Source organism: Perognathus longimembris, chromosome 1, assembly GCF_023159225.1.
Source record: "Perognathus longimembris pacificus isolate PPM17 chromosome 1, ASM2315922v1, whole genome shotgun sequence".
NCBI classification, from domain to species: Eukaryota; Metazoa; Chordata; class Mammalia; order Rodentia; family Heteromyidae; genus Perognathus; species Perognathus longimembris.
In genome coordinates this window covers 144,400,804-144,413,423 of record NC_063161.1, presented here as the reverse complement: position 1 = coordinate 144,413,423, position 12,620 = coordinate 144,400,804, and the positions used below count along the sequence as shown (strand labels likewise).

The window sequence follows — 12,620 nt, the reverse complement described above, 5'->3', positions numbered from 1 at the left end:
TTCCTACCATAGAGCCCGGGGGGAGCCCAAGGCCCACCTGAGGATGAGGCCAATCCGAACATATGTCCTCTACTTCTTGCTCTCAGCTCTGTGAGGGCTGGAATAAGCCTACTCTGCTCAGAAGTTTCTGGATGCCAGCCTGGTATCATGTACATGAGATACCCAGTAAAAGATGCACTGTGGGGACCACAGATGGGCAGCTAGGACCCCTGGCCCACCATCAGACCTTCAGGCCTGGCCTCTGCTGCTGAGATTACCACCTCAGCATCCTATTACCTCACTAATTAGAAGGAGACGTCCAGAAGGACAGGGATCGTGTCCCATTCATCTCTATGACCCCAAAAGACCTCCAGCAATGTCGAACACGTTCATTATGTGTATTTGATTGAATAATCAAAATCAATATGCCTGTCTCACCCCATCAGCTAAGAGCACAGCTGGCCACAGGAGGGACCAGGACTGAGCCGATCTAATGAGAAGCATCACAGCAGTGCTGGGAGTTTAGTGCTGAATGCGGGCTGTTATCCAGGCAGAAGAAAGGTAGATGCCCTCCAGGGACTGATAATGAGGCAAGATGGGCAGAGTTCAGCAGAGGAAGGAGGGTGCTCAGGGGTGGAAAGCTAGGATGGGAGAGGAGGCGGGTCATTTGTTGCTACAGTAGCAGAGAGCCTTCAGGCTCACCCACAGTCCTCTTCAGCCTCCCCACCAATGCTGGCCGGCAAAGAGTGAGCAGGAGAAAGGCAACAGAGCAGAGATGTGAGCCGGGTCCATCCTCCCCACCCCCCCGCATCTTCCCTGCCTCTGCTGGGACCAAGCTATAAGCAAGCCCGTGCCGGCTCCTTGTCACCCCTACAAGGAGAGCAGCTCTGGCTGGGGCAGCAGATGCCACAGGAAGCACATTACACAGAAACTTCAGGGCACTGATCCCTGAGGGAGACTGGATGGCCCCAGGGCCTCAGCTCTCAAGACCAACACAAAACCCGAAGAGCCGAAGAGCCAGAAAGAACTCATGAGGGGACCTCTAAGGCCAGAGCAGGAAGTGGGTGCCAGAGGCTACGCTTGGGTGTGACAACATGGGCCTCTGTGCTCTTATTTGCAGTCCATCTTCCACTGTCTCCTCCTCCATCCTTCCCAACAAGGCAGGCAGATTGCGTTGACCCATTTGTGAATTTGCAAAGGAAGAGCTTTACCATACTTGAGGGTGGTGGAAGGATTGCTCCTATTACAGGGGATCAACAACACTGAGAAAAGGAGCAGGGGGACAGGGGTGTGAAGGGGAAGCATAGGAGTTGGGGGTGGTGGTGCCTTATGCAACCCCTTTCCCAGCAGAGCCCTATGAATAGGGCAGGTGCTTAGGCAACTGTTTACATAGAAAACTCAAGAGGGGGAAGGGCACGCTGCTCAGGAAGGACTCAAGCCATCAGTTAAGCAGGACTTTGCAGCCTGAAATGCAAGAGCCAGTTTCTGAGCCCTGCGTGGCCTTGACTTTTCCCTTCCCCTAGGACAGTCAGCTGTGGGCCAGCCCTTAAGGTTCACGGTCTGAGTACAAGTGGAGAACAAGGCTGGGGGGGGGGGGGGGCAGTCATAAAAGTCCGCGAAAGCTTTCCTGGAGAGAACTGTATTTAATGGAACTTCTCTCAGGAAGCAATCTGTAAGTGACTAGAGAAAATCAGTTGCTAAAACTCTTTAAGTGGGTGTGGAAGGGGTGGAGGTAGGGAGGGCAGAACAGCCAGGCTCTCCAGGGGTCCGCCTCACATGAAGGGTAGGATCAGGCAGGTGTTTGATCTGGGCAGAGCCTGGGTCTCAGGTCCACGAGGGGGCTCTGAGGCTGCCCCGGTTACCAGGCCCGCCTGTCTGCACATGCCACTCCTCTAACTTAGTGTGACCAGGGGTCCAGCTGCAGCCTGGCCACAGGGATGCCCCCATGGGACCCTATCTCAGACACAGCCACCTTCAGGCACTCTCCACCTCATAACCCCACAATGGACAATCTGGAAGGCATTGAGGAGCTGTGGCAGACCTACCCCCAGAGCCAGCAAATTCTCAAGCCGAAGCACAAAGAATTCCTTCTGCCAGAACAGAGGAAGCAGCAAGCCCACAGAAAAGACATTCGGTGTCCCAGGAGCTGCCCCAGTGAAGGGTCAACCCCCATACCTGGGGCACGGCAGCCTAGAACCACTCACAGACTGTGGGGACATCCCCACCCAGTGCTGCCTGTGGAGAGGAGTACATCCCCACAGCTTTGGTTAGGCGAGCACCTACTACATACCAGGGACTATGCTATGCACTATATATGTGATCTTTCCTTTAGTCCTTACAACAATCTAGGAAGAATCTATCCCCATGTTACTGAGGGGGACTACAAAGCAGCAGAGTGACTTGTCCAGGGTTGCACTGCCAGCCAGTTGTGGAGTTTGACTCAGGAATTCCACTGTCTTCTCTCATTCTTGCCCATGGCCAGCGTAAAGTTAACTTCCAAAGTCTAGGGTGATTTTGGGGTTGTTGTTGTTGTTGTTGTTGTTGTTTGCAAGTCCTGGCGCTTGAACTCAGGGCCTAGGCACTGTTTCTGAGCTTCTTTTGCTCAAGGCTACCACTCTACCACTTGAGCCACAGTGCCACTTCTGGCTTTTTTTTTCTGTGTATGTGGTACTGAGGAATTGAACGCAGGGCTTCATGCATGCTAGGCAAGCACTTGACCACTAAGCCACGTGCCCAGCCCGTCTAGGGTGATGTAATTCTCATATTTTCACCCTCTTTGCCAAGAACTCAGTAGCTATTGTCCACCTCTGCTAGGAGCAGCTCTCAGCCACCTCTTTCCCCACCTCCTGTCCACTTGCCCATCATACTAAGCCTGGGGCATGAGGCATGGCAGGCTAAATACCTGAGAATCCACAAAACCAACAGGTTTACCACAGCAGCCCCTCTCATTTACCTGTTCCTCCAGATCCACCACAATCGTGGCACCTTGGCAACTTTTACAGCCAACCACACTGAGTCTAAATGGCCAACACTTACCCAGGAAAGGGACCATTTGTGAGTGAGCGATTCACAAATCAGAACGTATGACTCTGACCTGTGGCTTGTATCAAAGGAGAAGGCTGAGCTCCAGTTCCCATCCCATCACCCTCTGTCACAGACATGGGGCTGTGCCCGCCCACATCAGTCCCTACTGCCCATCTCTGATCTTCCTGCTGCCCCAGATGGCCAGTTCCCAGTCCCCAGCAGTCCAAACTCAGCTCCACTGGACTCTGGACTGCATCGAACCATGACAGGCTCTGCTTCAAACATACCCTCAATGATGTCTGCCGTGAGCCACTGTTAAAAACACCAATATGCTGTCCCACGGCATGGCAGAGGGGCAGGGAGGCCAAACTGAACCTTGCCGTAGGCCAACCAGAGAACAGAACTGAAAACTGATGGGTCCCGCAGAAAAACCCAGAGGAGCAGCCTTCAAGCACAGGTAACCACTCCACGCTCGCTGCCCAGAGCCAAGGTCTAAGCCCCCTTCATAGGCTTGTGGACCGGGTTGGCAGAGGGGAAAGAAGCAAAGTAGCCAGAGCTGCAGCCGCTGGCCAGGCCCTTACCTTCCTCTCCGGGGATGAGGCAGCCAGCTGTTGCTGCTTGGCAATGTTCTCCGACAGGCACCAGCACACTCTCTTCTTCTGCTCCTGCGAGTGTGCCTCCAAAGTGAATAAGCACTCTGCCTTCTGACGTCAGCAAAGACAAAGAGAAAGGAATGACCGCTCAGGACTGCTGCCTGACTCGAGGGGCTTTCAGCCCCAGCCTGTCCGTCCCTGGGCTCCAGAGGCGGAGGCTGAAGCAGAGAGGAGAGCAGCCTCTAACAACTACAAATGCACACAAGTCCCCGGTGACATGCGGGCAGCTGGAGGGGCAGAGAAGCGGGGCGAGAGGCAGGCGGGAAAGCCAAGGGCCCCTGGGCTGGGGGAGGGGGCAGCTGCTCCCACAACAGTGGAGGTCTGTGGAAAGCTGCAGGACAGAGATGGTGAGGTCACCCACGGGCAGCCAGCACAAGGCCCAGCTGGGGAGCACGTGGCGAGTCCAGAGGGCTGAGGCCCTAGGCTGATGCTCTGTGAACCCAGGACCTCCTGCCACCCCACTGAACCCCTGGGTCCCTCACAGCATGCTCTCTGATCCCAAGGCCAAGGTTAGAAGAGTCAAATGCCTAGAAGGGCAGTCCCCCGTGGCAATACTGGCACACTGTCATTTGAATCCCATCACTTTAACTATAAACTGTTAGGGGACCCTGATCATCTGGGCCTAGCAAGGCAAGTACTGGCTTAGTAAGCTCTGGCTGTCAAGAGGAACTTCCGGGATGAGGTCAAACCCAGGCCAGCTGTGGCACAAGCTTGGTTCCTGAAGCAAGTCAGGACACCCAGGGGGTGGGGCCAGGAGCCCAGGGGTCCCCCTCCTCCCACCAGCACTGGGAGGGGGGGAGGCCGGAAATGGGGAGGACCTTTTTGTACCTCTGTTGGAAGTTAATTCTCACCCCACAGGACTGTGATTAGATGCACTCAGCCTGAGAGTGGAGAATGTGAGCAGGATGGGATGGGATTTAAACAGACAAAAAGGACCATGTTTCTAAAGCCATTTTTCCTTGTTTTGCAATTGGACAGGCCTGGCTTAAATTCCAGTGTGGCCACTTCCTAGCTGTCAACCTGAAGCCTGGAGCTTTCTGACAAAAGGAGCCATCACCTACATCCCAGAGCCATCAGGAATCTCAGGCGCAGCAGCTATTGTTGCTTCTCAGTAATGAATTTGGCTTGTATTTTATCAGATGGGAGGTAAATCAGGTAGACTGAGCCCCGACTCTTGGGATGGGGACAGAAGCATAAACAAAGAAACAATGTGATTCCAACTGGGAAAATACCACAGAGGTCTTAAGTGGGGAGGTTGTCCTTGAGCTGCAAGTGGTCAGAGGTGTCTTCTAATAAGGGCCAACACTTGAACTATGATCTGATCAGTAACAGACAACAAGGAAAGTGCTTGGGAGAAGTTGCTGTGGGCAGAAGGGACAACAGATGCAAAGGCTCAGTGCTGAAGTTATCTAACAGCATTAATTGGGGACTTTCTCTGCCCTGCCTTCAGTCTAACCCTAAAGGACAGCAGGGCCACCTCCTGTGCTGGGTCTCCAGGGTGCCAGCCATTCCTTTCCTGCAGAAATGTACTCAGAAGCTATCTTTCTAAAAGCGCAGGGAGAGAAGGAGCAAAGCTTTGCCCTCAGGCCTCAGGGTGGAGAGGTGAGGCTTCTGCTTTAGGAGTGGACCCTCCAATTTCTCAAACCTTTGTGCCTACTGCAGGGAGAAGGGCAGGGCACACCCAGCAAAAGGCCCCAAGACTCCCCAGGGAGGAGAAAGCCTAGTGGGGCAGGTGCTAGCTGAGCAGATGCCTTCTGCTTTCTGTCTCAGGAGGCCCCTTGAGGCCAAGGTTTGTGTCCCTTCCAGCTTGGACAGGCCATCACTCCCCAACAAAGGCCTGGCTTGGGTCTCCTAGCCCTGCTGTCACCCACCATGTGGGCTCTTCAAGGCCCCTCATCCCCCTCAGCCTTTGTGTCCTCTTCTCTTTCTGTTCAGAAGCAAGAGTTCCACCTTAATATCAATTCATCTCATTAGCAATTTTCAGAAGCACTTTTCCACCCATGATCTCATTTTGATCTTGGTGATGCCATGAGGAAGGTAGAGTAAATAGTTTGGGTTTTGTTTGGGGATTTTTAAAAAAATAATTGTTCTGAGGATCAAACCCAGGGCCTGGTGCATACTCGGCCAAGTGTTCTACCATGGAGTTCTATCTCCAGTCTTTATTTTTTGGAGAGAGGGTCTCACTATATAGTCCACACTGTACTGAACTCTCTCAAGCCTCTAGGTTCTGGGATTACAGGTGTGCACCACTATGCTCAGTTAGCATAGGTTGTTATTTCTAATTCATGGAAGGGAAGAGAGACCTTAGAGAGGCTAAAGGCCTAGTTAAGTCTAATGGCTAATGAGCCACAAAGGGAAGACACCAAGCCAAGGAGAATCACTTGCTCTGAGATTTCCTCTCCAAAGCCTGGAAGGTGTCCTCACCACCTGGCAAAACTACCAGACCCCTGGATGACAGAATTCCTCTCTTAGAGATAGTCCAGGAGGCAATTAGACTGCCAAGCCATTACAATAAAAATGTAAGTAGCCAGGGGGTCCCCAAGCCTCTAGAGTTCATTGGCAACTTTCTTCTTACTATTATTATCATTATTATATTTATATATTTACATACTTATTATCTTTTGGCTTCAACTAAGGGCCTGGGCACTGCCCCTAAGATTCTTTTTCTCAAGATTAGCAGTCCACCACTTGAACCACAGTGCCACTTCTGGTTTTTACCCAGTAGTTCATTGGAGATAAGAGCCCGGGACTTTCCTGCCCCAGCTGGTTTTGAACCCTGATCCTCAGATCTCAGCCTCCTAAGTAGCTAGTCCTACAGGCATGAGCCACTAGTGCCCCACCACTGGCAGCTTTTTAAGCAAGTACTTACTTCTGTCTGCCAATATCCTCTCTGTACAAGAGTGCAAGAAAGCCTCCCTAGGCTTGGGAGGGCCTCTCAGGGTGACAGGGCTATGTCTCCTGATGCTGACGCAGCCCCTCCGATGGCACGGTGCCCGCAGTGGTGGGCACTTTACTATAGTGCCTTGATGTTTCTTCCAGCCTGGCAAAGGAGCTGCTGTAACCACTGTGACTTGCTGATGCCCTCAGGGACTACCCCTTAGGCAGGCATTTCTACCCCTTGAGGCCCACTCCCCAACCGAGCACCACCCTTTGGGAAAACCCAGTCACCCCTCCTGAGGAGGGCAACCAGATTTTTTTTTTTTGCCATTTTAAATAGAGTTCAATAAGATTGCAGCCTAAGGATTTATCCCAGGGCCTCTCCGGAGTCTCCTTCAAAAAGCCCAGAGGGAACTACATTGCCTGTCTCAGCAGAGGACTAAATTTCAGGCTCTTTGGGCTTAAGCTGAATGCTAGAGGATCCAGAAAGCCTCATAGACACCGCCTAAAGCCAAGCCTAGATTGGGGGTTGGAGGTCTTGAATAGGAAAAACATTTTTGGAAGCATGAGCTTTGCAGAATGGCCAGGAGAGCACTGAGCCAGCTCCTTCCAGAAAAGCTAGACTCCCGGGTCCCTATATCCGTCTGAATTGAGGACTCAGCTACAGCCCCCAAATCCAGTATATGTTTTAAGTGATCCAACTTGGTTTTAATACCAACTTGTGCTATGTCCTAGGATGTCCTGAAAGCATCCTTCCTTAACTCACTCAGAGGCAATGCCTTCTGACCAGCTAGTGGTGGACTAAACAGAGGCTTCTCAGCTTCACAAGCCTGGAGTCAGCACTGGGCCAGGATCCCCACTCTTAAGTACCGCCATCTGCAAAACCAACCAGTCTCCCAGCTTCTCTTTAGTCTATTTAAGCCCCCATCTTGCCCAATCTCATTGCTCCTAAATTATTTTTGTAACCCACACCTATTTTTCATCTGTGACTAAAGTTTATTCACTGGTCAACATAAGCAGTTCTCACTTAATTCTGTTTTCCCATGACCCTCAGGCGGGCAGGGAGGAAAGGCATAGCTGTCCCATTCTGCAGATGAGAAGCCCAGGCTCAGTAGGGTTGAGGCACCAGGACATTGTTTCTCATGCTAGCATTCTACCCACTTGAGCCACAGTGCCACTTCCAACTTTTTCTGAGTAGTTTATTGGAGATAAGAGTCTGTGATCTGTCCTATGGGTAAAAGTGTATGCTCAAGTTACAAGGCCATTTCCCCTAGCTTTCCTTTAAAAAGGTCAATCAACCCTTTGGGATATTTCTAATGGAGGGGAATAACTATGAAGAGCCCTTTCCTCCTGCTGTGACACTGATAGTAGCCGCCGCTTTCTGAACACTCTGTGGGCCAGGCTCTGTGCTGAGTATCCCAGATGAAGTGTCTCGGTTAATTATTACAATCCTGCAAGGTAGGCCTTACTGCCTGATGTCACCAAGATAACTTGCCGTCAAGATCATTCAGCAAATGGCAGGGCCAAGACTCAAATCCAGGCCCTCTAAACTCCAAAGTTCAGACTCAGAAATGAACAGAACCAACCTCAGATTTCTGGTGAGGGAGAAAATGGTCCTGAACAAGCTATCTTTGCCCCAGTGCGCCCCACCCCCCACCCCCAGTGCTCTGAAGCCAGTCACAGACATTTGCCTCATGGACTCACAAGGGACTGAGGGATGAGGGATGCCTGTCCAGGGGCCTATGGATAAGGACCCAGGACCTGGCAGCAGGGAACAATCCGTCAGAGCTTCAGCCCCAAGCTATTAGGGCTTTCTCAACATAGACTGGAAGCCCCTCTCTAAACCCTGACTCTTCCCTTGGTTTCATCTTGAAGTGCAACCTGGATGTCATACAATGAAGAAAATCTAGCTGGTGAAAGTTCCAAGGAAGACATTTGTTTGGGGGGTGCTCCCTAGGGCCCAAGGCCACCCATGTCAATAATGCCCTGGCTAAGAGCAAGCAGGCAGCTTGTCTTGCCTGCATTACAGACTTGCCTCTCATAAATAGCAGCCCATTAAGAGAGGAGAGAAGCTTCTAACTGTCTGTGAGCTTCCATCTCCCAACCCCTCAGGGTCAGATCACCTGGCACTTTACTGAAATAAAAGGCCCCCAAATCAATATCCCTTCCCTTTAGAGGGCTAGGAGGCTTCAGATTCAATGTAGAAGTGCTTTTCTCTAAGAAAAACAAAACCCAGCCTGGAAGGAAACTCTCTTGGCATTAGGGCACCTGAGACCTCACTCCAGTGACTTCCGGAGAGGATGGGAGTCAGGAAGGATGGTGCTGGGATTGTGGAAGGGAGCCTGGCCCAGCTCATGGCGCCTCCCAGCTGCTCTCTACTCACTTGGCTCTGTGGAGCCAGACAGTCTCCAGTGCTGAAGAGATTCTACCGGTCACTCCTTGTGTTCCATGGAGATGGGGCTAACCCTAACCCAGCTGGCAAGCAAGTTCCCAGCTCAGCTCTGACCAGGTCTACTGCTTCTCTCAAAGCCAAGTTCTCAGCCCCTATCTTCCCTGAGGGGTTGGTTTCCAAGGACACCCCTCCCTCCCCCAATAAGGCTGACACCTCTTATCTTAGTGAGGATCTAGAGAAAAGATTTTCTAGGGGCTGGGGATATGGCCTAGTGGCAAGAGTGCTTGCCTTGTATACATGAGGCCCTGGGTTCGATTCCCCAGCACCACATATACAGAAAATGGCCAGAAGTGGGGCTGTGGCTCAAGTGGCAGATTGCTAGCCTTGAGCAAAAAAAAGAAGCCAGGGACAGTGCTCAGGCCCTGAGTCCAAGGCCCAGGACTGGCCAAAAAAAAAAAAAAAAAAAGATTTTCTATCACAGATATGATTTCCTTCTCTTGGTCAGCCCTCCTGGATGGCCTGTGTAGATAGACTCCCTAGTGGTGTTGATGCCCTCAAGACTGCTGGGAGAGGTCAGCTTCAGTGGAGACAGAGGACAGGAATGGACTTAATGAACCCTTGGCATCACCCTGTCTATACATTAGTAGGCCCAAGATTGGGAATAGAAAATTCACAGAAGAATAAAAAGAATGCCTATGGCTTGGTGGCTCTCAAATTTTTCATCTCATCAACAGCTTCTTCAATTAAAAAAAAAAAACCACTGCATATTTTATCTATCAAATCATATCAAGCAATAAGCTCTTTGCTTGGTTTTGCTCCCCAAAGCCTGTCTAAGCTTCCAAGCAGACTGAGATAACCAGGAATATCAATTGCATGAGTACCATTCCGAATGCAGACACTGACTGTTTGCTTTAGCCTGTGTTGTCTGGCCCAGGTAAAGGTATAATTATCTCGGGGCCTTTGAAGCACTGACAAGACCTACAGGAGGGGTGGTGGGTGGTACTTCCTGGAAAAAGAGGACCAAAGAGACCAGCCGAGGGAGGTAGGACAATCTCTAGAGGAAAGGATGTTAAATAAACAAACAGGGTGATCCACAGCTGTCAGGCCACGCCCTCACCGTGAGTCTCGCTCTGCAGGTGCTAGGGCTGGGGAGTCCCAAGTGGGGCGGAGGGTGTGGATCTCAGAGGCCGTGGCAGGGCTGTCTACTACTCTTTCATGCAGAGTAAGACAGTGTGGGTAGGGACCAGTGCACAGCCTACAGAGAAAGAAACAGCCCTCCTGGCTGAGCCCTGAGCCATGGCAGGTGTTCTGTGGAGGCTGACATCAGAATCCTGGTCTAGAACCTGGCCTGTCATCTTCCCTCCAGCACCAAGTCACAGGTCACTCTCCTTCTGTTCAACTCACCTCTGCCAGATACAGCAAGCAGAACTTCAAGTCTTCCGAAGAACCTTTGAGGGAACAAAGGGAAGGGTTAAGGGTTGGCTAAAGCGTGGGGCTTGGCTGGGCACTGTCGCAGTCTCATCCAGAAGGATGAAACAAGAGGGCAGAAGTGGCAGGTGCAGGGGACAGGGATGTGGCTGGACCAGAGTTCATAACTCACTAACCAGAAAGCATCATTGGAAGACACTTGCCACCGGTCTTTCTGACCTAAGGAATGGGGGAAACATGTGCCCAGGAGAGGCAGCCAGGAGCCTCCTCTGGCACCAGACCAGGGAGCTGCCCTCATGGTAGGAGGTCTCCCCCTGCCCCCACGCCCCACATCCCTACAATGAGGACAGAGAGGCAGCTCACCTCTGAGGTGGAGTTCAACACTCCACTGCCTTCACCATTTTGAAACTCAGCATGGAGCCATGTGATAGTGCAAGGATCTGAGAGATGACAGGCTTTGGGGGCAGCCTGGCTGAGAGCCCTCTTAGAAGAGGGCCTTTCCTGGCTGGAGCTCCAGGGAGAGAAGAAGGACACTCTGGAAGATACTGACCACGTAAGCAAGGGCTTAGCTCAAGGGACGAAGAATGGAGAGGGCAGAGGAAAAGCCCAGCTCCCGCCCCCCCGCCCCCTCCCCCAACCAGAGCATTTATCCTGGAAGTATCTCCAGTGGAGCACTGTCTGACCCAGGCCTGGAGTGGTTGCAAACTCCCAGCACGACAAAGCAATCGACCTCATTAGGCAGGTTGACTCCCAACTCTGCAACTGGGGATTGAACTCAGGGCCTACCACTTGCGAGGCAAGCACTACCATTGGAGCCATGACTCCAATCCTCTTGCTTTTTAAAAAATTTGTCTTTGAGATGGGGGTCTCAATCTTTTGCCTGTGCTGGACTTTAACTACAGGAGATTGCAGGTGTGAAACATCATGCCTGGACTAGGCTATCTTTTGTGTGTATGTTCAGTTACTGGGACTTGAACTCCAGGCCTAAATGCTGTCCCTTAGCTCCCCACCCCACCCCACCCCAAGGCTGGTACTCTCCATGGCTCTGCCACAGCTCCACTTCTAGCTTTTTGCTCATTAATTGGAGATAAGAGTCTCATGGACTTTCTTCCTCGTCTGGCTTTGAACTACAGCTGGAAATAGAGGTACGGCTCAAGTGGTAGAGCACTAGCCTTGAGCCCAAAAGCTGAGAGCGTAAGGCCTACTAGCTACAGTTCAAGTCCCAGAACTGACACAAAAAAAAGAAAAGGAGAAGGAGAAGGGGAAAGGGAAAGAGGAAGGGAAGGGGAAGGGGAAGGGGAAAGAAAAAGGGGAGGGGAAAGAGAGGGAGGGAAGGAAAGAAGGAGGGAATGAAGGAAGAAGGAGGGGAGGGAGGAAGGGAGGGAGAAAGAGAGGGAGGGAGGGAGGGAGGGAGGGAGGGAGGGAGGGAGGGAGGGAGGGAGGGAGGACACACTGAAGTGTTTCCTTGAGTTTCTAGATCCTAGTGTCAAGGGAGAGCCAAAGAGATCTGTGTAAGAAAATGACAGAAATGTCAGTTTGGGAAGCTGGCAGAGAGAACCAAGGACGATCTGGAAGGGAGGGGAAGGCCAGGGGATAAGAGGCTCACAGAGGCAGGAGCTGATTTCCTCATCAGGGGACAACTGATGGATCACCTTGACAACTTCTCAGTGCGGTGACACGGCCTCTGCCCCAGCTGCCCTGACCTCCCTGCGTGTGAATGCAAACTTCGCCTGGAATCTGCTCCCCATCATGGCCTGGCGCTGGCAGCGCTGTGACAGGAGGCTGGACTGGGGGCCGTGCGCAGCAAGATTCAGAGGCTCACAAAGAACAACAAACCAACGAGCCAAGAGTGCCAGCGAGGAGCTGCTGCGGCAGCAGGAAAGCAGGAGGCAGGAGGGCTCATTTCTGGTCCTAGATCCCAACTCAACCATGTACCAAATCCTCCTTACCAGCTAGGGTGGAGGAGAAGGGCTCTTGCCCTCTCCCCCTTACAAAAACTGAGGCCAGGGAAGCGAAATAACTTGCCGGGCACTGGTGGCTCACGCCTGTAATTCTAGCTACTCAGGAGGCTGAAAGCAGTTCAAGATATCCTGGGCAGGAAAGTCCATGAAACTCTTACCCCCAGCTTAGCCACCAAATAGTAGAGCTGTGGCTCCAGTGGTAGAGCGCTAGCCTAGACTAAAAAAAAAAAAAAAAAACAACTAAAGGACAGTGCACAGGCCCTGAGTTCAAGGCTTAAGGGTACCAGGGTGCACACTCACCCATGT

The 12,620-nt window shown here is 51.9% G+C and overlaps 1 protein-coding gene across 7 annotated transcripts in view; it reads right to left on the bottom strand.

Annotated features, from left to right (window-relative positions):
• The window catches only part of Rgs3 (regulator of G protein signaling 3), a 142,461-nt gene that overhangs the window by 69,741 nt on the left and 60,100 nt on the right, over positions 1 to 12,620 (bottom strand). For all 7 annotated transcript variants that reach the window (XR_007210043.1, XR_007210044.1, XR_007210049.1 and 4 more), the window contains 2 exons: positions 10,330 to 10,373; positions 3,585 to 3,707 (listed from right to left, as the gene is read on the bottom strand). Coding sequence is in view for 4 of the 7 variants with exons in the window: in XM_048339714.1 (XP_048195671.1) it covers positions 3,585 to 3,707; positions 10,330 to 10,373 (167 nt within the window). In the remaining 3 variants the exon portion in view is untranslated. The remainder of the gene's footprint in view (positions 1 to 3,584; positions 3,708 to 10,329; positions 10,374 to 12,620) is intronic.